We start from the raw sequence: 24,575 nt of genomic DNA, 5'->3' as shown, positions 1-24,575 counted from the left end.
TATAATATAATATCAACATATGTTATATATTATAATATTGTTTTATTTATTTTTGTCATTTGGCATTGTTTTTGGTGCATGAAATATAAAAGACAATTTTGCCCAGAAGGCCAGTAACAAGTATCTCATTCTTTCAGAGGAGAAGATGGTGAAAAGAATGATAAGCCAAAGGAAGACAAGCCTAAACAGAAGATCAGGCAGCGTCATGCCTTGAAATCAGATGAGCCAGAAATCCAAGAGTCTGCATTTTGGAAGAAGATCTTAGCCTATCAGAGAAAGCTGCTTGTAAGAACCACTTCATGTTTGCCACGGTTTCGAAGCTTTTTGACATTCTATGACAGGTTGTGGGAAATGTTTAGGAAGTTAGATGTCTTAAAATCAATCAAGATGGTTAGAATGACTTTCATACAGTTAGTGAAAATTGCATAATAACTTTTACATTTGTCTTTTTAGAAAGTGCACACATTTGAGAATATTTCCTGAAACTGATCATGGCTAGTTAAAATGCTTCTTTGTAGTGTAAACATATATTTCTACAGTTAAATGTTTTAATAGTAATATTAAATAATATTATCATATTTTACTGTATATCAATATTAAAAATACTGTACCCTTTCTAAAATGATGGTAAGATAAAACTGTTGTAGATATGGGTACATTTCTTTAGAATCATTTCAACCCAACTCATAACGGATGCACAAAATTACTAATTTCAAAAATGCATTTACAGTATTAAAACAACTGGGAAAGGCTCCGAATACAACATCACTTAAAAGATAAATTCTTCTTACCTTCCCTTCTGTCGAGTATGTTTGACAATGAGAAACAATATTCATTCTTTCCATTTTTAAGTATATTCAATAATATATTTGATGGAATATTTCCAAGGCAGTCATTGTTCAATATCAATGTATATACACACTTATAATGCTGTTTTTTCTTTTGCATTGCTTGTCTTCAGAATTACTTCGCAAGGAATTTTTACAACATGAGAATGCTGGCTTTGTTTGTTGCATTTGCAATAAACTTTATCCTCCTTTTTTATAAGGTGAGACATCCTCAGTTTATCAGTTTATCATTGAGCCAATTTATTTTGGAAAGCACTGAATTACTTAGTATTAAAACACTTAATGTAGTATTTTAAATTCAAACCTATTCATGTTAATTCAAATTCTGGATCAATAGTTGTTGAAGAGATGTTATTTCACTTTTATACGACAGAGCTAATTACAGTATACCTATTTCTTCAGTATAAGTCCAGTATAAGTCAAAGCTTGTTTCTCTGTGATGATATCTCCCACCACTTCGTGACATAGTTTGTGAACAATTAATTTCAAACTCAGTAGACAAAACTGCGTCATGTACTATTATTTCTTTACGATTGACTCATAACCTAGATTCTGTAGATGGAATCACATAATTTAAATTAAATGTTATGGTGCTTCATTGTGTGAAAATAGTCAAATTGTCTTGAAAAGTGCTGAAGAGTTTATTTATTTATTCCTTTATTTATATGGTAGTTGCTATAAGAAAGACTTTAAAGAGAAATAAAGCATTCAGACCTACTTGTTTGTTGGCTAATTAGATCTGAGAATCTCATCGTTATTTCTGAAGTATTGCATGGCATCCACCTTGGTTCTAGAGAGTTGGCTCCAGTCTCCTGAAATGTTGTGACCCATGGGCAACTTCGCTGACACATGACTTCAAAGTATATTTCCGTTTCAGTTTGTTTTTCCTGAATGTCAAAAACATTTTCTCAGTTTAAAAGGAGCTGGGGCGTGTTGGCCGCAAAGGGATGAGAAAAGGTTAATTTCACACTGAGAAGCAGAAAGGAAGGTTGTTTTTATTCATTTCTTTTTCAACAGCAGGAAATGAACCTTTCCTTGTTCCTAGTTTTAGAGGACACCGACTCAATTTCCGTCAGTGTAACTGATGCTCTCGTCCCGGATTGGCAGGTGTCCACGTCCTCGGCGGTGATTGAGGAGAAGGAGGTGGTGTTCAGTGGAGCAGGGGAAGGCAGCGCCAGGTGGACCTCTGTGAGCAGTGTGCCCCACAGGACGGTCACTGTGCACTATGTATTGGAGGAGAGCAGTGGCTACATGGAGCCTACTCTCAGAATACTGGCTATTCTGCACACCGTCATATCCTTCTTCTGCATTATAGGATACTACTGCTTAAAAGTAAGACTAAAGAACTGCATGTGTGCTAATCCTCTAAGCAAATAGCATTTTACATACAGAATTCAGTATATTCTACAAGTATATGTATCCTGAAAATGGCCATGTGGATCCAGCGGGTGATGTACAGTGTGCGGTATGTAGTTAATTTCCTGTGGAGGGTTTTTTAGCAAGTATGTGAAATTCTCACCAGCAGAGTGAGACGAGCTTAACCTAAGCTTGGCCACTTAAAAGCTTTAGATAAATTGTATTTTGTAAACGACTGACAAGCTCAGTATAGACTGGGTTTGTTCCTATCTTAGTTCAGCTACGGTATCTGAATGATCTAAAGGCTAGGATGCATAAGAATACCTGTGCCTTCTGCTATTTATTGATTTTACTGAATGTGTTAGTTATATTAATTGTGTTTATGTATCAGGTTCCACTGGTTATTTTTAAAAGAGAGAAGGAGGTGGCCAGGAAATTGGAATTTGATGGGCTATACATAACAGAGCAGCCATCTGAGGATGACATTAAAGGCCAGTGGGACAGGCTGGTAATTAACACACAGTGAGTACATGATACACCCTTAATTATCACAGATAGCGGTTAGTTATGGTCACATGGGGTATGACTTGATTGCTATCCTGCAAGATGTCAAGGAGGTTACCCATGGGAAGCTGTAACTACAATATTAGCTCAGCTCTGTGTAGGCAAGAGGCTCCAATGAGGATTTATGAAGTCTCTTGTATTGTCACTCATTTTGAAGTTAATACATAATACATAATATATTGTTTACATGTGATAATACTGCACCCTCGTCAGTGTCACTTTATAAATGTTGTTCTATACTATAAATATATAGTATACAGTATATATTTTAGATACAGTATAATATATTTTATCACAGAAGTATGAAATACTGTATGTTTTGAAAAATATGAAAGATATCCTCTTTATTTTTGCTTTTCAGGTCTTTCCCTAACAACTACTGGGACAAGTTTGTTAAAAGAAAGGTGTGTTCTTAAAAATAATTTATTGGTAACTCCAAAGTACACTGCCATATGCTTACTGTGCATTTTTGCACTGAATTATATTTTGATTGGAAGATTGAGTACAATTTGCATTTGGACTAAAGACTTGACTGCTTTAGGAAAGTGCTTTTAGATTTACAGTATATACAATAAATAAAAATATACTCTATACAGTATATACAGTAACTACAGTATTGGTTTCCTCAGCCTGGATTAGCACTAATCTTAGACTACCTGATGATTTTTAGGTTTTGAGTATACACAGTACAGTAGCTAATATTGGTCTATGAAATCAACTGTAAGGGAGGGATTTGTTTTATCATTGAAAAATAAGGCAGTCTGAACATGTTATTAAGATTATAGTTTGAAGAGTTGTGTGCACAATGAAAACATTGCAATTAAAAAAAATCAGACGCAGTCAACAGAACTGTACATTACAAATTATTGAGATAAAGGATATGAGGTAAATATATCTGAGTGGTGAAATCTTTTAATAAGATATCCTCCTGGCTGCCCGGCGCACAGTAAATATGGGATTGTCCCACACGCTTAAATGCGTTGTTTCAATTGGGAGAAATGCACATCGCCATAGTCTTCATCAGGAGAAGGTTGAATTCTAAAATAACTAAATAAGGATTCCTCTTCTCATATTATAGTATCAGCTTCATATCCATGTACTTGTTTTCTCATTTGCCTTGGAGGTCATGGACAAATACGGAGAATTTTACGGACGGGACAGAATCAGCGAGCTCTTGGGAATGGACAAAGCTGCTCTGGACTTCAGTGATACACAGGAGAAGAAGAAGCCAAAGAAAGACAGTTCATTGTCAGCTGTGTGAGTTGGGTTTTATTACTGGATTGAATTAAAGCCTCCGCAGAGTGACTGATAGTCCTGTTTATCTCCAGTTCTGTTTTTACAGTTATTGATTATGTATTGTTTTGTACTGCATACCAAAGTCTTGTAGCAAAATATTTTGGGCACAAAGCATGGTAAGAGTCTGTAATCGTTTTGACTCTCTTCCTGCGACACATATTTAGCTGGCAATGTGTAAAAGAGTGTGTAGTTAAATGATAATGTTTTCTATAGTGTTTCCAATCAATAGATGGCACGAATGTTAAATGGCAAACTGAAGTGATCAGTTCTGACTGAAGGATAATGTTTATTGAGCCAACAATGAGACTCTACATTACCTAAAAGAGATTCAAGTATTTCAAATTGAAATTCATCTCTTACTTTTACTTAAGTAAAAGGTTAGAATGATAAACAAATAGGGAATAAAGCAAGACTGACTTGATATAGCCATGGGATTCACCAACTGAAATGTTTTCAGAAGTAACTATAGTTTACTGCAGTTGTAGGTACAGTGAATTAATCACCCGAATCTTAGTACTTGTCAACTACTTGACTGTAGGAGTGCCCTTTATTTTTATAGCGGTGGAAGTCTTCCTTTTTTATTGTGATGGGAGCAATCAGTGTTTCTTGCAGTTTAATCACAAACACTTGTTTATGGTTTTTGTTTCGTTATAGGTTAAACTCTATTGATGTGAAGTATCAGATCTGGAAACTGGGAGTCGTTTTTACAGACAACGTACGTAAGCAAAGAGATTTCTGTATTGTGTAGCAGAGCTGGGGAAATAACAGTAACAAGTTACTTACTGTATATAAGCGATTACCTTTCATGATGAACAGCAACTTGGAGGGAAGAATTTTGAATGGTAATGATTTACAGTGATATATGTTGTATGTGTACCATAAAATAATGTACTGTATTTTCTCTTTAATCATTTCCCCTACATTTTCTATTTTAAACGTAATCTCTTACATACTGTAAATAATCACTGTATTTCTCAGAAGTAACTTAGCCAGTCTCTGTTGTCAAATATTTGCATGATTATAATTTTTATAGGGATACAGTAATTATTTTCACCTATTTTTCAGCAATCAATAGGCCAGAGAAAAATGTTCGTATCAGCCAATCAAAGACATGGTTCAAAAACGGTTTCCTTTATTTTGCAGTCGTTCCTGTATCTTGCCTGGTATATGACGATGTCAGTCCTTGGCCACTACAATAATTTCTTCTTTGCGGCACATCTTCTTGATATAGCCATGGGATTCAAGACATTGCGAACCATTCTGTCTTCTGTCACACACAACGGCAAGCAGGTACAGTATCTTTGCACAAATTGATAGTGATAAAGGCACTTGTGGGTGGGGGGGTGTTTTTAATTCTTCATAGAACTGCTCACGAAAGATGTAGGAGTGTGGCGGTTTCCCAGAGTGCTTACCCATTTTCTGCTGTGCTTGATTGGTGTCCTCTGTTTGTACTGTGCTAGAATGAACTTTATTAGGGACATAAAAATACATACATAGAGGAATATCCAATGAAGACATAGCTTTTTTTTCCTGACAGAAATTTTTTGTTATAGAAATTAATTTCCTTATTTATTATTTTCAGCTGGTATTAACTGTAGGACTGCTGGCTGTGGTTGTGTATCTGTATACTGTGGTGGCCTTCAATTTTTTCCGCAAATTCTACAACAAGAGTGAAGACGGAGACATTCCTGATATGAAATGTGATGATATGCTCACAGTAAGTATGTTTATTGTGTAGGCTAGGATTGTGTATGCTACTGTATGTCATGCTGGGAACAAGATTTATGAGATTGTAATTATCAAGTATACAGTATACTTGTGATATGCATTATCTTTGTGTCCTGTGAAATGCATGGGTTCTCTTTCTGATTACCACCCTGTAAAGTAACACACAATGTTCATGTGGCAACGCAGTGTGGAACAGCACAGCTATAATCATATGGTTGCCTTATTACTTTTTAATTATTTCTGCCATGCATTAATAGACGCAACTATTAAATATGTCAATGTTTTAATTGAAAATTCTCAAAGAGTTTTTCTTTTTAATAAATTTTTGGATGCTACATACTGTACAAAAGTATATCCTCTATGGATTTTAGTTGTTGCCTGAGCTTCCTCAGACTCTAAGAATTTTAAGTAGCCCTGTTTGCTTGAGATTGACAAGTGAATACATTAGTGTACCGGTTCTTAAATTGTAATTATCTAAGTCTCTGGGGCTGCAGTACAGATGTTTGGAACCTTTTTTAGCAAAACACTGCATTCAAATTGAAATTAATTTATCAGTCTTGCACAATGGAACATTAATAGCTGATGATTCCTTGAGGTCCCAAGGGATCTAAATTAGCTGCACAATTGCTTCCCAGAATCTTAATTGCTCTCAATTTTAATTGACATTGCATAGAGGTTCTGTAAAAATACAGTACTAATATACCATTGTTAAAAATAAGGCACACTGCAGACATTCAAAACAATCTGGAGCCACTGTAAAGGGATTAGATTCTGTGGTCGATGAACTGTGTTCACTCTAGGCTTAATGTCAAGATGTTTTTAATTGAAGGCGATGCAATGCAAAGAGCAGATTGAGACATATTGCACTGAGAAAGGTATTTCTGTGACAGTTGACACTGCATACATGTAAATATGCCACTCAAGGCAGAATCTGAGATTAGTACCTTTCCTGATACAAAGTTTGAAGTGACAGAAGATATCAACTTTATGCTCTGCCTCCCTTCTCTTAATCCTGCTGGATTCAGTGAACCATACTAGTCTATCTCCAGTTCTCTGTCCTAATTAAGGACAGGTCAGGGACTAAAGGGTCATCTGTTTCCTTCTAGAGAAGGTGACAATGGCTTAGCTTCCTGCAGTTCTTGGCAAAATTAAGAGCTAAGATTGATGTCTCAAGTGCCTTTTGTTACATAATGTGAATTTTATTTTTAAGCACTACAGTGAACAGTTCTTATTTTTTTGCATGGAGAATATGTATTACACAGCATGTTTGAAATTCAGTTTTTTAAAGTGAAGGCGAGCAATGAAATAAATATTGAAAACACCTATTGTGTATCTACACAAATTGTCCTACAGTATATACTGTATATTTATGTTTAAGTACTGTATTTAGTCTTATAATTTCAATCTATTAACAGTCAACAGTAAATAATAGTATATAAACTGTAAGATGTTGATATAGAGATGTTAGAAAGGATGTACTGTATATGTCTATTACATGTAGGAACCATGTTAATTTGAATTGTAACGCAGGTTTTTTGGATGTTTGTGATTTAGGAATGCTGAATGATACATATACAGTACAGTACTGAAAACGTGCATGGTGCGCAGGTTAAACGTGGGTTTAGGCTGGTGAGATATGTGATTCTTTTTAAAATAAAATCTAAGTACTGTAGGTAAAAGTTCTAGGTACATTTTTTTTGTTTCTCAGTGCTACATGTTCCACATGTATGTGGGTGTGCGGGCTGGAGGAGGGATTGGGGATGAGATTGAAGATCCTGCAGGAGATGAGTACGAGATCTACAGGATTATTTTTGACATCACCTTCTTCTTCTTTGTCATTGTTATCCTGCTGGCCATCATTCAGGGTAAGACTGATTCTCTTCCTTTTACCAAGAGGGCAAGTTGACTGTTGAGCAAGGTCACCGAGGTGGAGCTCTTCATTTTCTTTTGAGTGATATAACTTGAAAGTTCACAGTTCTACAGGTGCAGGGTAGTCTTTGTTTATTATAATGTAGGTTTATAACTAGAATATAATTGAAATATCTGTTTTCTTTAGGTATACAAGTACTCATGAATTTACTTACCTTTCCTATTAGTATGTAACTGATATCATCAGGAAAACATTGGATACATATACATAAATATTTTTCAGGTTTAATAATTGATGCCTTTGGTGAATTACGAGACCAGCAAGAGCAGGTGAAAGAAGATATGGAGGTGAGGATTATATTCTTTCTCATGCCTGCATTTTGGTATTGTGCTCTGAGCAGCATATTTCCGATGGGTTTCATATTTTTGCTGTTACAGGGTGAAGCTGTGAAACCCAAACAGTATAATTGACTTGTGGTGTTGTGTGTGGTGTCTCATCAGTTACTATCTGGCTGTTTGTGTAATTTGAGAATGTGAAGAATTATCATTTTCTCATTGGGCAGTCACCCAGAAAGACTGATAATTACAAGTTATCTTTGTAATTGTGACTCATTGGTCTACTTTTGGATGTACACGAACTTGTTTAAGTGAGCTGATCTTATAAATGCAACATTTCAGGGAGAGTTCCTTCATGGCAGAGTATAATGCACATGTAAGGAAAGCTCGTGTTTCTTTTTAATATTTTAGATTTTGATGTAATGTCTTTTGGTCACATCCGCGTGTATTATTTCCATGAAATGTAACCCACTGATCCTTGCTTCATCTTTGTTTTCTCCCTCAACTTTCAAGTCATAATGGGTCAGACATTCACACTATAAGCAGACTCTGTGGTTGAATTCCTATGCCCAGCATCCGGCACATGCTCTGGTTCATGCTTATTTCAAACTTCACCCTGCTATTTAACACCAAACACATAAAAAGGATCAATTAAGGTTCAGTAAGCTTAATTAATGAAGGAGCTCAGCTGGAATAAAAACAAACAAACAAAAGACTCAGGAATACACCATGACCAGGGATCGAAACCCTCGATTTAACGAGGGTAATTTGAAGCCATGGTGAAATGCATGGGTGGCAAAACAAACTCAGAGTTGGCCTTGACAGTAACTAGGATTAATGGCTTTGTGGATTAATCTGAATGTAATTCTGTGGTCACAGGTTAGAGGACTTTTTAGTTTTTCCCAAGCAGTGAATAACAAAATAAATAAAATTAGTAGTGATTACATTAAAAAGCAAAATCTATGCTTGTGAATGGCAAATGACATGAAGTAGAAATGACTCACAAGGTTGTCGGTTTTGAGGTGGGTCACCTCTTTCCTTAAAACAAGAGTAAATAGAGATCAGAAAAACTCCCAGTAGAAAATGGCATCCTGAGTGACTGGTGACCAGCATTAGAAGTGGTCTCTTCACAGAATGAATGCATTTCATGAAAAGGGCATTGCATATCTTAAAATACGAAGGCCTTATAGCATTTTGGCTCATGCCCTTTTCATACAAAATGGCAGGATCACTCTGCACATAATCTGTTCTTGAGCTCAGGAAGCGATCTGGGCAAGATGCACTTTAACAGAACACGCATTTGTTAGGCAGGTTCAAGAGAGAAGAGAAAATGCTTAATCTCATGCATGTACTGCAAATAAGTGAAATAAAAGATAAAATGGAGACACATTTCTCATGTAACCCAACAGTCAGTGATTAATACACTATCATCAGCCATGCTGCAGCTCCTTGGCTGTTTTGGCCAGGTTTGTAATGAGAGTTTCATGACCCTCATCCTTTTGACCAGGTTTGTATTCCTGAAGACAGCGCTTCCTGGGCGTCTTAGATTGTACCCCCTCCTCCCTTCCCCATCCTTTTTGTCTTAATGTGGTAGGCAGTGGAAGGGGGATGCAGAAGTCTATATATACTGTGTACAGTATATACACTGTATACATACTGTACATACATACATATATATATAAAAGTGTATCCACAGTGTGATGGACATGTTTTATTAATCGTAGTTCTTTCAGTGGTTGGCTCTGTATACAGTACGTATTTACAGCGCACACAGTAATGAATAATTTAATTATTGCCCTTAAACTCTTAAATATGATTTATATCCATAAAAAAGTATTTCGATATACTGTAAATTATTAATGTTACTTGTGTCAGTACTATTTAACCATCTGTAACTTAGACAGTAACTATGGGCAGTAAGGTCTCTACAAAACAACTTGAGTGATTGCTCAGAAGCCAAATGATGTTCAAAGACTTTCAGATTTTTCTCCTTTCGCAATTTAGACTGAAACTTTCCTTTCTGTTGTCAACACAGTAAATTTATATAAGAATCAAACCGTGCAAACATGGCCTAAAAAATGTTAAATCTCTTTTTTTCAGTAGCAGTTGAGTTGGTGAGATACTTCCAGTACTATAGGTGTGATATACTCACCTTACTTATGGGTACTACTAGTTCAACAAATTGATAAATTTTCGGGATTAGTGGACTGAAGACGGAAGCACTTTACTGTGGCGTTTGATAATGAAGATTAATTTAATATCACTGTACATTGTATTTTTTAAAGCCTATTCCTATTTGGCTTGACAGAGTAAATTTTCCTTTTCCATTTTCTCATTATTTGTCATTTGCATTATAAGTTTCAAAAGTCTTCCCCTTCCTTGAGAGTCATTTTCAAGCATTCCGTCTCAAAAACCTACGTGGATTCTAATACTTTAATCTGCATGGGATTTACCAAAAGACACAAGTACTGTATCAGGAAAATAATCTGGGATAAAAAAAAACACTTAAATTTGACTAATTTTAGTAAAATGTTTGAACCCACTGGTTAATGTTAATCCCTTGTGCCTAAATAACACCTGTTAAAGCTCATACCATACATTTTGTCAATTGCTAGCAAACCTACACAGATCTTTCAAATGTACAGCACTACAGTATCTGTGCCTAAATAATACCTGTTAAAGCTCATACCACACACTTTGTCAATTGCTAGCAAACCTACACAGATCTTTCAAATGTACAGCACGACAGTATCTAGCTATCTTGATGTTTGTGGATACGTCGGATCTTGTCTATTTAGTGGGGAGGAGAACAGAGTAATTTGAGGACTGGTGCATTGCTCACTTACATAGCCCTGAGCTCATGGGTGACCAAGGCATCCTAGCCAGAACAATGTGGTGCTTTACAAGTTGTGCACTGCCTCCTAGAAAATGATGGACATTGTAGGCTAATGATATATCCTAGCCTCAAGCTTGACAGCCAGAGCTCAGCTGAACTCCAAGTGAGGGCCTTACCTGAAACCCTAACTTCGATAAACCATAGCTTGCAGGGAATTAATTATTAAACTAATTCTTGTCACCTGTGGCTGACCGGTGAAGTGTGCACTTTCTTAACTGCTATAGGCAGATGTATTTTGTAGCTCACCATGAGATAAACTTAATGCGAAGAAGCATTGCCTTTTAAAATGCGGATTTGCCATTTATCAGCTATTCACACCTTTGCAGACTACTGTATATCTTTTAAACATTATCTGAGTTGGGTCCTTAAAATTGCCATGTTCTCGAGGCAGTGCTATCAATTTTAGTAGGTAGTGCGCTTCTAGGAAAAGACAAGGAGGAGGAGGAAAAAGAAGATGGTTTAAGTTAAAGTATGGTGTTCCAGTCGGAGATCTTTAGAAGTTTGCATCTTTAAAATGGCAAAAGATTGTAATTTTAATTTGAAAAGTTACAGGACTGCATACATTTTGTATTCTTAAAATATTAATTGCTTTCAAGTGTTATTGCGAAATTCAACCACTGTGGTAAAAATACACTAGCAGCTGCATAGTAAAAGTCACCAGTTGCTTTTCTTCCCTTTTGCTTAGTTGTGGTTTGCAGTGGTAGACGATTACTAATAGCATCAGAAACTTCTTTTTCTTTTGCAGACCAAATGCTTCATCTGTGGAATTGGCAACGACTACTTTGACACAGTCCCCCATGGCTTCGAAACTCACACGCTGCAGGAGCACAATTTGGCCAACTATCTGTGAGTATACAACGTGCTTGTGTGTCAGTCACATTTGGCAGCCAAGTTCCCCTGCTGGTACTGTGAAAAGGCAGAAGAAAGAGTAATGATCTGCATGTGCTTGGACTGCATTCTGTCACTCGTCAGGCAGCACAGTAGAGTACAAGACTTTCACTGCTGATGAAGCTCGTATTGAAGAAATGTAAATCTATGGCAAAGTTACTAGTAAACTGATTATTTCCAGCAAGGAAATGAACATAACAGTGAGGCACTCAAAGCAGACATCCAGCGGGCCACTTTAGTATGAATATTTAAGCCTTTGGGTAATTACACAGCAAAGGCTTCTAGGGACCAATATTTAGACCATTTTCTTCACGCTGTTTATTTTTTTTCGTTTGGATTATTAGCAGGAAATGTTAAACAGAGGGCGTCTTCCCCAAAGACTGAAGTCTGAGGGTTCATCTAGTAAATATTCATCATGCAAGCTAAAGCATGTTGTGTCAACCACTTGACTGTTGGTTGCTCTCTGAATATCCTTCTTATAATTCATACCAAATGAAATTTATAATTTAAAGTGCCTTTTCTTCCTATTTATATCACTTCATAAATATTCAGTGCCTATCGGTTAATTCAGAGGTCAACTTATGAGAGGAAGCTCCTTATATTTTACATATAAAAAAAGAGTTACTACATACTGTATACACTTAATTATAATCTTGTATATATAAAAATATATATAAATATTTTAAAATATATATAAAAATGCATATTATGTTTCTTGTATAGAATGTTGTATATTAATTTTTACACACACTTTGAAAATATTCGGTATATGCCAGCTTAATAAATACTTAACACTGCAGTAAGGTTTGTTAACTGCCACCAGTTATTAATTTAATACCCCTTTCATTTTTAAATGCTACATTATTTTAATAAATGTAGTTTTTCCACAGTTTCTGTGTGCATAGTACTTACACGTTTTCTTTTTTCCAGATTTTTTGTGATGTATCTCATTAACAAAGACGAAACTGAGCACACAGGACAGGTAATGTGAATATGAAATGTAAACATTATACCTCATGAAACATTTGGTTTAAATAGATAAGACATGCACAGTAAGCCAGATGGTTTTACGTTCTGCAATCCCTGTACAAAAAAGAATAAAAAAATAAAATGTTCTGTCAGAACTAGAGAAATCAATGTTATTGTTTGCAACAAACAAATGAACAGAATATAACAACCTTAAAAGTTGGTTACCAAAGATATTGTGCTATTCCTGACAGGAATCCTATGTGTGGAAGATGTACCAGGAGCGTTGCTGGGAATTCTTTCCGGCTGGAGACTGCTTTCGCAAACAATATGAAGACCAACTCAACTGAATACAGACTTTACTCTTTCTTACAGCAAAAAGAAGAAGGCGAATCACCTTCGAATTACTTCCTTTGGAATGCTTTTCAAAATTTGTACATATATGATACACTGTATATCATTCACTGTGTGCTTTTGGAGCACAAAAGCTGTGTTTTGATGACTTAATGCTTCATCTATACATTTGCTTTAAAAACTCACATTGAAAAGCAAAAAAAATTAAAAAGAAAATCTCACATTGATTTGACTGACTCTGGAGACTTCTGGGAAATGTCTTTATTTGGAGAGCACATGTATAAAAAAAAGGCAATTATCTTGCTCATCCTAAGTCTCTTTATTTCTTCATCCGGAATGAGATTGTATATTTTGTCGTGTACAGTGGAGATACAAGAATGGACTAAGGGCAGTGATGGGGAAATAGTGCCTTACTTAGTGCAGGTTGAGCTATGCAAGTGGAAAAAGTCGAGTGCATGACTATGTCACAAAACTAATCATTGTCAGATGTATAGTCGTGTTGAATTGCTGACTGTGTGACTGGATGTGTGTGAGAGAGTATGTGTGTCTCAGGACAAATGTAGGGTATTCATATCAAGCTCAGTCATCACTCACCAGTACTTCAGCTACTGTATTTCTTATTTTGGTAATGCTCTTATGCAATACAGCAACAGAGTTAATCTTTGTACAAAAGAGTGAAAAAAATCTTTGAAAAAGATTTCATTGCATGTTTATTATGCAAGTTTAACAAAAACTTAAAAGACGCAAGTTGATCAATGTTATACAAAATGTTTTATAGGTTTAAGATATTGATATCTCTATAGTGTTGAAGTGTTGTGGGCTTTACTGTAAATTATAAAACAATGTCATCAGCCAAGAATGCATAATGATATAAAAGTTGATTGTAGTCTCTTCACTTTTTGCCACCTGTGATTTCAATAGTGTAGTTAGGGATTATTCGTTGACTCATTTTGATTGAAGCTGAAGCAATACCCATTCAGGGAGTTCATCAAACATAATTGTACAAGAACAATGTGTAGAATACTCCATTTCGGATTGTTTCCAATTGTAATGCCAATCTTTGCAAATAAAACCTTCAGAATAAAAATGATTTGGTGCAGTCAGTACCATGAAACGCTACACTTTAAAGAATAAACACGGACTCTGTATGAGTATACAAGAATGTTGTGGTTAACTTTAGTGATGTTTAGAATTTCAAAATGAATTAGTGAAGGCTTACCTCTTGCTCTTAATTTTTCCTTCATCATTACAGTAAATTACCTCTAAGTATGAACTAGAAGTAGGGATTTAGCGTGTAGGTTTCTTCTTCGAAAAGATTGATTTAGAAAGAACCATACAATAGCATTATTATCAAAATATACACTTTAATGGCAGATAATTATACTTTAGCTATATCTTATTATTAGAATGATTAACCAAAGACAATTCGTTATAATTTAGGCTCAAATACAGATTTTGGTACTGAACTTTGCTTCTTTTAAGATCTAATAAACAGCAGACACAATGGGTTGAGTTGCCTTCTGTTGAAGGTTACCAGTGTAACCTTCTTAGGTCCAGTTTGCTGGTATTCAATTCATATTAACAGCATAACACATTTACACAATCATAGCATGTCAGTTTTATAAATGAAGAAAACTCTGATTTGTTCAAATACAAGTACTGTATAGGCACTCCCTGGATTACGTGACACTTGCATTTCCCAAATACTGTATTACTTTCCTTAAATCACATGTAAATTAAATGATTATGATTAGTGTATTTTTATGGTTATGTATACATAAAAGGGAACTTCCTTTGGCCATGTAAATAGCTTCCTTACCTTATTGAACCCATGGTTTTATTTCTACAGAATCTATTTAAAACATATTTTTGTGTTTTAAATTAAAAAAAATATAAGTTTCATTACAGAGAAATTTGATTTATGAAATGGTTTCTGGAACCAAACCCTTGCATAACTTAAATGCTCTCTTTTCCATTAATAATAACCTTTAGTTTAAATAACATCTCTGAAAGCAATCATCTCAAAGAGCTTAATTATCCTGAGACAATTAAACACTGGGTCTTCTCAACATAGCCTGACTCACTGGTATTTTATTTCTGTGAACAACATTTACTAGTGGTTAAAATGGCTTTTTATAAAGAAGAAATATTGTATAACATAAAGGATTGGAAGTATTTAATTTCACCTGAATTTTAAGTAGACTTTAAGCATCTTTAAGTGGATTTGCATGATTTTAAAACAAACTGCTATTTATTGAACCATGGAGATGTGGATATTAGCACATTTGAAAAATGCGAACTAGATGGATTAAAGTTAATTAATAAAGCCAAAGTAAATGTTTATTGTCAGATTTAAACACCCTCTTAAATTGCAAAGCATAATTATAAACCTACACATTACACAGATGTAGTCAACATGATTTTTGGGTCATTTTTTCAATCTTTTTTCAACCTTTGTTTCATCGTCAGTCCCATATCTGAATCTTGAGCCAGGAATGCTGTTCGAGTTGGATTCTGAGCATGAAATTAACTGCTTGTAAAGCTTGATCAACAGTGGCTACAGAAGAATAGAACAATTTGGAGACCCAGGCAAGACACATTGATTTATGTACTGCAGTGGAGATAATGAAACCATTAACATACCTAAAATTGGCTTTGATAATCTGGAAGACTCACATTCTGCTTCATCTTTTTCAACCATAAATACTATCAGAGTTCTGTTTTACAGTGCCAATCCTTCTAGGAGACCATGTGTTTGAAGAGTGAAATAATATTTACAATTTAAAATTTTGGGAAAATCAGTCTTTTAGAAGGTGTATTTATAAAAGGTGCAGTAAAAATGGACTGGTCATTACAAGAATGTTCAGATGTGATTTTTAATTATTTTAGTTCTTATGAACATATAACCTCTGTTCATTCCATCTGTTTATAGCAAACCAATGTACAAACATCAGAACTGTAATTTTCATATTCATTCTATTAATAAGATGAAGATTGAATAGGATGTGCTGTCTCTTACAATAAATCCTTAATTATCCTGAATAAAGCGCAATTCAGCTATCATTTCAAGAAAAAACAACTTTATGGGAGTAGTCATTTGTTTTTCTTGATACCGACAGTTTTCCCTGCCCTGCTTTGTAGCTTTAACTGGAATAAAAAAATAAAACCAACCCTTAATAGCGTCAAAGAGACTCGTGTTGCGAGTTAGGATTTGGTATGTACGTGAAAGCTTTCACTTATCATGTTCCAATTATACAATGGATATGGGCATGATATTTAGAGAAATGTAAATGAAACTTATACTCACAGGCCCACATGGCTAGCCTTGATTAAAGGTGCCCACGAGAAGATTAATGACTTTGTTGGATATGACCTTATGGTACAAACCCCTAAAAGGGATAACACAGTAATAATAAATAGTAATTATTCTTACCACTCTCTGACTCTAGCCACCTCTCTGTCTTCCTTGATGTATTAGCAATTAGAGTGCTTTTGATTAAGCTCATTAAAAAGCTAATTGACAGAGTGAAGAAAAAAGCAAAGTGAGGTAATCTGATATTAAGGCCAGCTGCAGCAGGATGTGAATCCGAGTCAAGGCTAGATAGTCTTAAAGGAGGCAGTCATTCTATTTGCACTGCACTATAGAAGCTAGAGGAGGAAAGTGCAGCAGGGCCTCCTTAAAAATATTAAGGTCTGCGAGTAAATCCACCAACTGAGTAATCTAAGGTAGTCAGGCTCATACACAAATACACTTTCAGTACACTTAACGTCACCATTTGGATAGAAACAGCCTTTTCATGTGATGAATGCCACTGTCTACGACATGATATCCAACCAGTTGTTCCCGTCTGGTTGTGTATTACATAAACTGATGTTTCATGCGTGCATTCCAGTTTAGTTCCCGAGAACTAAGAAATATTAGTCATCTGTCACCACCATTATGGCACTGATTCAACCCTGCATTCTATTTTTAAGAATGATCTTTTGCGCACTGTTTTTATTCTTTTTTAAAGGACGACTTGTTTATTTAGAAATCGTTACAAAAACAGTATGTAGCTAAACAATGTAAAAAAATCTTCTAAAACTTTAGAATGTAAGTCTCTCTAATGAAATAGCAGTCTGACCCTTTTAATCCTCTTGAAAAACTGTTCAGGCTGCCAGCTCTTACAGTACCTGCTGGACAGCCTTGGGACAGCAGTCGAAGGTGTCAAAAATCGGTGTTCCAGCATATAACAAGATGATGATATGACCTACTTCCTTCTACCCATTTTCAAACAACTTCCTCTAATTTAGGGTCACAGGGGGAGCCAGAGCCCATCCCTGCAAGCAACGGGCGCAATGGAGGGTAGACCGTAGCTAGGGCTGCCAGCCCAGTGCATGGCCCACAAAGACATGCACACAATACCAATCACACCAGGGAACATTTTCCCAGAGGCCCATGAACCTACAGTACAGTACCAGAATGTTTTTGGACCGTGGTAGTAAACCAGAGCACCTGGAGGAAAGCCACAGGAACACGGGGAGAACATGCAAACACCAGGTCCGAAACCGGACACAGGTCCCCAGCGCTGCACCACTGTGACTGTGCCGTCACATAACCTACTTGTATTTCTTAATTCTGAGTTCAGAAAATTCTGTTCCTCTTTGTAACTAGAGAGGCATTTTATCCAATACATACTGTACTTTCTTTGCAACAAACGTTTATATCCACCTGTCTGGCAAGCTACTTTTCTACACCATTTCATGACTAGATTTAGCAAGTTGGAAGCTGTAACTGTTTGCAGTCTAGTCTTGTTAGTGACCTATTTATTTAACTCGTAACAAATGAAAATTAGTTCTACACTGATAAAAAGTAAAATTTACTTTGCAGGTGTGGAGCTTTACTCAGATGAGCAGGAATAAGAGGGAGAGACGTGGGGTGGGAGATGCCAAGTGAAAAAAGAAACAGTGAGAACAGACACCTGCCAGATCTTTTCTGCAGACCCACTGCCACTCCTACCAGCCATTCACATTTACTCACAATTTCCATAGCCGCCCACAGCAGCTACAGGCACTCGGTGCTGTTTGAGCTACAAATACTGTACTTGTCCAACAGCACACTTATACCTATAGTGTATGCCATCTTTAGACAAAATTGATACATTCGTCGGGAGGCACAGTTGTTGTCTTATAGTGCTGGGGCCTTGGGTTCCATGTTCTCCCTGTGTTTTCATGGGTTTCCTCCAGGTGATCCCATTTCCTTTCAAGCCCAAAGATATACTGGTAGGTTAATTGGGTTCCGGGAAAATGGACACTGATGTGATTGTGTGTGTGTTTACGCTGTATTTGCCCTGTGATGGACTGGCGTCCCATCCAGGATGTATCCTGCCTTGCACCTTATGCTTGCTTGGATAGGCTCTGACCCGGGACTGGATATAGCACTTAGAAAGTGGTAGGACCGATGACACATTCACCAGCATGCAACTAATCCACTTCTACAGTACAGTACATCCTTTCAATTCACATAATGCTGGCCCTCATGCTTCCCTTTGTAAGAAGTTTTGTGTCACTGTTCTCCTTCACCTTAAAATCTGGTGATCCTTCCCCTCTGTTCCTCCTCTCTCCCCTCTATTCCTCCCCTCTCTCCTTCTTCACATGCTTAAGGGGGCCCTCACAGCCTCAATGTTGAACGTTTTACTCTTTCTTTTTACTTTTCAGTAACCTTGAGTTCTACTCTCAAGCTCAGTTCTCTAGCGGGCCAGTCCAGTTTGTGGCCACTGTGATGACACGCCATGTTTCAAACCAGCAGCGGGAGGTGGCATCCCACCAGGGAGCGGGGCAAATCTGACATGGGGAGTGGGTTGGATCGGATCCTACATGTCCAGGATCCCTACATCCATTCCACATTTAGTCCAAAACAGAGAAGACTAAGAAGCACCTGATGTCAGCAATTCAAAATCCTCAAAGGCACTGATACAGTGGTCTTCTTCAGAACGGACATCAAAACACAAACCAGAGGGCGCAAGTTGAAATCACAAGGTAGTGCAACAAGGAACAGGAGTCATGCCATTACCCTAAGGGTTGTGGGAAAAGCTTCCCAGTTATGTGACTGAAACCAATTTTGTTTTCAAGAAAGAGCTGAAAGAAATCCTTGAATGAATTAACTACTGGCTACCAAATGAACTACATGGGCTGAATGGCCTCTTTGTAGCCTCTCTTATGTTCTATTGAATAACTCACAACTATCAGCCCACTGAAGCTCAGCATGAGCCTGGCCAGTACCTGGATGAGAGACCTCCTGGGAAAAACTCAGGCTGCTGCTGGAAGAGGTGTTAGTGGGGCCAACAGGGGGTGCTGCTAAAGCCCCAGTGTAGTGACGGGGACACTATACTGTAAAAAAAAGGAGCCGTCCTTTGGATGAGATGTAAAACCAAGGTCCTGACTCTCTGTGGTCATTAAAAATCTCAGGGTGTTTCTCAAAAAGAGTAGGGGTGTTACCCCAGCCTCCTGGCTACATTTCCCCCTGGCTTTTACCAGTCATGGTCTCCTAAAAAATTCCCATCTATGAACTGGCTTCATCACTCTGCTCTCCTCCCCACTGAGAGCTGGTGTGTGGTGAGTACACTGATGCACTCTGGCTGCCGCCGCATCATCCAGGTGTGGGATTCACACTGCTGGAGGTGGAGGGGATCCCCATTACCTGTAAAGTGCTTTGAGTGGAGCGTCCAGAAAAGTGCTATGTAAGTGTAAGCAATTATTATTATTGTGAATTTAAATCTATGTGAAATCTGAGCTATAACAAATATTTTACATGTGATTTAAGGGTATACAGCTTCTATTTTAAAATAAAACTTGATTTATTTTGTCTTAAAAGACATCTGCACCAAAGAAAAACATCTGTGTCATTTGAAATTTTTATCCAATCATGTTTATTTTCTTTGTTCTACTGTAACTACAGCAAGCAAAAACGCCTGCACTAAAACATTGGCAGCTTTTCCCCACATCTGTTCATTAGTATTTTGATGTTTCGTTTTTGTTATTGAGATCCGTTTTCACAATGCAGAGGCATTCTTTAACTTATGTACGATATTAGTTGTAGTGTATAGACTTGCATGTTAAATAATCTCTGCCTTGCAGCAGCTTTTAAGCTAAACTATCCTGTCAAATACTGGCCTCTTCTATACAGCATGTGTAGTCACTGTGCTCACAAGTTCAAACTCTCAGGCAAGATCTCGGAGAGTCAGAAAGGTAAATTTGCAGAGTACTGAAAATGTTGCTTCTGTAGAAAATAATGCCAGCCCAGTAAGGTCTACTGATGGTATAATGATGCTGATGAACTGTGACAAGATCTTACCATTTGTCTTTTCAAGAATGCCAAATTAAGGTGCTGTTAAACAAAATGGCAATAAAGCCCGTGATTCTGTAAGGCTTATTTACTGTATATTAAATATAACAGACATCACTTAAAAAAAAAAAAAAAAAAAAAAAAAAGATTAATCCAGGAGTAAAGTTAAAAGATAATTGTGGAGAAATGCATCTGGCTTATCTTCAATACAGTTAATTATTTAGTATATATCCTTATATTGTTAGTTAGACACTTATTTCTAGGGATTTATTTGGACGTTTTAACAGTGCTGGTACTTGGCACCCGTCAGTGCTGATAAGTTCGAAACCTGCTCCTTTGCTGCAGAGCACTAGAGAACTGTAGCACGCAGAGCGAGTCGTGCGGAGAACGTTTTGGGCGGTCACGCTCTTCCTAGATCACGCTATATCTGGCAGCAATCAGCAGTTTAAGTGTGATTTCTGGACAAGAGCGTGACGGGGACATTTTGTTGATGCTCCATATTCCACCATTAAGTTAACACTACAAGTCTCACTTGTACTACCACTACTACAATATCTTTCCCTTTGGGTCACGGGAGACCCTTTCATTTTCAGAGCTCTCGGTCTTCAAACATCAATTATCATTCATCACGGTTTGCTCAGGAATCTTGTGTTGTATGGATAGTGGGGCTAAATGTAGAACAAAATCCTTGATAACAATCACTGCTCATCAGTTTCGGATTTACTGAGTGAATCTAACTCCATCAAATCTCTCTCATAGCATCTATGCCTCTATTATGTATCTTGATAATACATTCTTTGCATGAACAACGCTCATCAACAAAAAAATCAAGAACAGACTGGGCAGTTTTGTGAAAATGTCAGTAGGGCATTGGTGCTGATCTTCCTGCCCTCTCCCCCATTTATCATTCACGTGTTTTGAGTAAAGCAAAATCCATTTGTGATAATCCTTCATACCCCTTGTTTAATGAATTCCAATTACTTCCATCATAACACAGATACTGACTCTCTCACTCCAAAACCAATAGATTTAAGTTCTCATTTATACCTGCAGACATATCCCTACTTAACACTTGATTTTCTATGCAAATATGAAGGCATATTGTTGTTTTTTTCTGTCCGTCTGTATACCAATACTGCTGCTGTAAAACATACAGTGTAGTATCTGGCAGACAATTCTTAAGAAAGGGCTGGAGTTATAGCTGACCTACCACTAGAGGCCACTGTATGGCCTCTATTTTTGTTAATACCTACAGTGGGTGCTACAGTAATTAACTAAATATGCATTCTGTTAATTGAACTTGGAATGACTACTTTGTCAATTCCATTGAAAAATCTGAAGATATCAAGATCCTCATCTTGTACACAGATTTAAAAAAAAAGATTATATTTTACTTCTGTTGTCCTGCTTCATTACCTCAAGCTATGGAATCAGTCTTGTTGCTCTATTCTGAATTTTCTCCAATTATAATCCAGGACTACATACAGTATTCAAGAAATATTTTAATTAAAGCATTAAGCAATTTTAAAACAAGCTCTATACTGTATGCTTTGTAATGAGGCATTCTATGTACCATTGTATTGCTACTTTGCCTTTCTAGTATCTGACAGTACTGAATGTACAACTCCTAGGTTCCTTTTCCATCACGTGCCAATGGTACCTGCCATGAGACAAAGATGTCCTTTATTTATTCACCTAATTGTTGTTTTGAAACCTGGCAATACCACCCTCTAGGCTCTGACATTTGTTTTACTTTGGCCTAGCTCTCTGAAGCTGTGGGGCAGACAACCTTCTTTGTCTGACCTAGATTTCCCGCTTTCCCTTGCCTTGAAGTGTTCTTCCATCCCTCTCCACTCCATTCTAGGGAGTTTTGCCTCTAATTATGGATTCCTTGTGTTTTCTAGGGACTAGTGCTATGTTCAGTTCAAAGGATACCTGGTGGCAAAATGCCAGTGGTGCAGTAAGCACATGAAAGCTCCTTTTGTTCCACTCCTGGCACAGAGTGTTGACTCTGGGCTGAAAGGAAGCAGAGGTCTCTGGTGAATGAGCTCACTCGTGCTGTGCCGAGGTGTGGTGGAGGTACCATAGTACTGAAGTGCTATGCCAAGGTCATGCTTAGCCACTCATAACAGCAGGTTGTTCCACTCTCCACCTCCAGGAGGGACCAAGCTGCAGATCCCTCCTGCAGTCTCCCTGCGGTCTGTGCAGTGTCTTCACTGTCCAGGCTGCCTCCCTGAGCTGCCATTTTGAACTTATTTCTAAATGCCTTCCATGCCGCCAAATCATCATAACCAGGCATCAGTAGCTCAAGTACTGTAGGTAGCTGCGTCAGCATGCATAGGCTGCAAAGGAACAGGTAACGGGTTTATTCCACGCTGAAAAGAAAAGAAAGGAAACGCAATGTTTCGGCCGTGGAGCCTTCCTCAGGTGTGCGTCTTTTTCCCCTTTAGGAAAAGCTTTGACTCCCTTTTGTTCCTCTGTCTCTGTAGACTGGTGGTGATATAACCGTTATTTACAGATTCGAGCAGTGAACCACACCTTAATGCCCATAACTATTTACATGGGAAGCTAAACCCTAATGATTTGAGAAATTCAACTGAACTATTTAGAGTCCACTTTTCCACTGCTTAAGTAATAACACACTGAAGCAAATGGGAAATGGTCTAGTTCCACCATCTTCTGACTTCTTCTCACTTCCACAAACCCTCCAGTCTCAGGGTGTCTCCCAGCCAAATTTCTGGTGAGGAAATGGCCCCTACAGTATATAACACATGGATCAGGAGTTGTGTTTTTGTGGAATGGTCCTGTTTGAGAATGTCAAATCATTTTTTATATATAACCCATACTAAGAATATGAAAAATGAACATTAAGAGAAAAATATTAACCTTTGCACCAAGAAAAAAAATGACTGTTTTGAGTCACAGTAGTCTGTCAGATTAAAACATTATGTTAAACTCCTTTTCCATTGACCTTCCATCGTAAAACTGCTTTTTTTTTTTTTGCTTTAACTGGAAATGTTTTCATGGGATAAAGAATTAGATACAGGCTTGTAAAATATTAGCTAAATTTGGGTGTTAGTTTCCTCAGGCCAGGCATCTTTTAATAAGGCTAAAAGTGGTAGGCAGATAATTAAAGCCATATTTCCCTACACACTTTAAAGAGCCCTCTTTCTGTAGTGACTCAGCTCTGTTTTTTGCAGTGGTAACTGAATTTGCAACACACAACACACAGGAGTAAGTTTATTCTTCTCTTCTCAGTTACAAAAGACAACTGAATCTGGCAGCAGGGGGAGCTGTGACATTTACTTAAATAGCTATTGCAGAAAGTCTTACCAACAAGCTGCAGGTGAGAAAGCAAGCATCTGAAAGTGTTTGCCTTGCCAAAGCTTTCAGCACAAAAAGATGTTTCTTTTAAATGTGGTCATTAATGTAATGTCATTAATAACATTATTCTGGTAATATATTAATCTATACTGGGTTTGTTTGTGTGTAGAAGAAAAAGCCAAAAGTATAAACAGTTTCATTTATTTTGAAATGTTCTCTAATCATTTGCAATCATATAAACAGCACAAAATATCTAAGTATGACATTTGAACATAATGAAATATACAGACTGAATGTGTATGCTAATGTGGTATGTAAACAATACATTTTTTGCTTTCAGTAGTCATTACATTCCCTAAAGTCTTGCTGTGATTTCAGATAGCAAATCAATTACTGTATCACAGACTCCATTTGTCAGACTCGTTCAAGGCTCACTCATTCAGTCATTTCGCTACAGGTGTTTCCACAGTGGCATCCATCTTCTAGGGATCCATAATACCCTGCCTCCTGTGTTTTATTATCTTGAATTGCAATCAGATGTCAAATTTGTGTTCAATGCAATCTTTGATGGACCAGGAGATTTTTGAATCTCAATTTGTAAAAATTACTCACCTGCCTTCTATTGTATAGTATTTGGATTGTACGGAATAGAGAATCTTTAATGGATAACTTACTGCATGCCCTTGGTTACTTGCCCTGGAATAGCTTGTCATTTACAAAGCATATCTGATAGTCTGTCATCACACTATTTGGAGAGCATTTTCTTTGTCACCAAAAGGACAAAAAGAGAAAAAAAATGCTATCAGGACCTCTGTCATCTAGAGAC

General features: G+C 37.0%; 1 protein-coding gene and 1 long non-coding RNA gene across 2 annotated transcripts in view; one reads left to right on the top strand and one right to left on the bottom strand.

Annotated features, from left to right (window-relative positions):
- ryr2a (ryanodine receptor 2a (cardiac)) overlaps positions 1-14,188 on the top strand; it is a 196,838-nt gene extending 182,650 nt beyond the window's left edge. The window contains exons 92-105 of the mRNA XM_088609787.1: positions 138-285; positions 962-1,048; positions 1,956-2,180; positions 2,596-2,726; positions 3,130-3,172; positions 3,892-4,025; positions 4,719-4,779; positions 5,208-5,354; positions 5,647-5,781; positions 7,501-7,657; positions 7,945-8,009; positions 11,639-11,739; positions 12,712-12,763; positions 13,002-14,188. Coding sequence (XP_088465913.1) covers positions 138-285; positions 962-1,048; positions 1,956-2,180; positions 2,596-2,726; positions 3,130-3,172; positions 3,892-4,025; positions 4,719-4,779; positions 5,208-5,354; positions 5,647-5,781; positions 7,501-7,657; positions 7,945-8,009; positions 11,639-11,739; positions 12,712-12,763; positions 13,002-13,097 — 1,582 coding nt within the window. The 3' untranslated portion in view covers positions 13,098-14,188. The remainder of the gene's footprint in view (positions 1-137; positions 286-961; positions 1,049-1,955; positions 2,181-2,595; positions 2,727-3,129; positions 3,173-3,891; positions 4,026-4,718; positions 4,780-5,207; positions 5,355-5,646; positions 5,782-7,500; positions 7,658-7,944; positions 8,010-11,638; positions 11,740-12,711; positions 12,764-13,001) is intronic.
- The window catches only part of LOC148646353 (uncharacterized), a 33,348-nt gene continuing 20,174 nt past the window's right edge, over positions 11,402-24,575 (bottom strand). Inside the window, exons 2-3 of the long non-coding RNA XR_015927896.1 lie at positions 12,795-12,864; positions 11,402-11,799 (exon numbers count right to left, since the gene is read on the bottom strand). This is a non-coding gene — a long non-coding RNA (uncharacterized LOC148646353). The remainder of the gene's footprint in view (positions 11,800-12,794; positions 12,865-24,575) is intronic.

This window comes from Lepisosteus platostomus, chromosome 17 (assembly GCF_059453375.1).
Source record: "Lepisosteus platostomus isolate fLepPlt1 chromosome 17, fLepPlt1.hap1, whole genome shotgun sequence".
Classification (NCBI taxonomy): Eukaryota; Metazoa; Chordata; class Actinopteri; order Semionotiformes; family Lepisosteidae; genus Lepisosteus; species Lepisosteus platostomus.
Note: the sequence above shows the minus strand (reverse complement) of the source record. Positions and strands in the feature narration are given on the sequence as shown.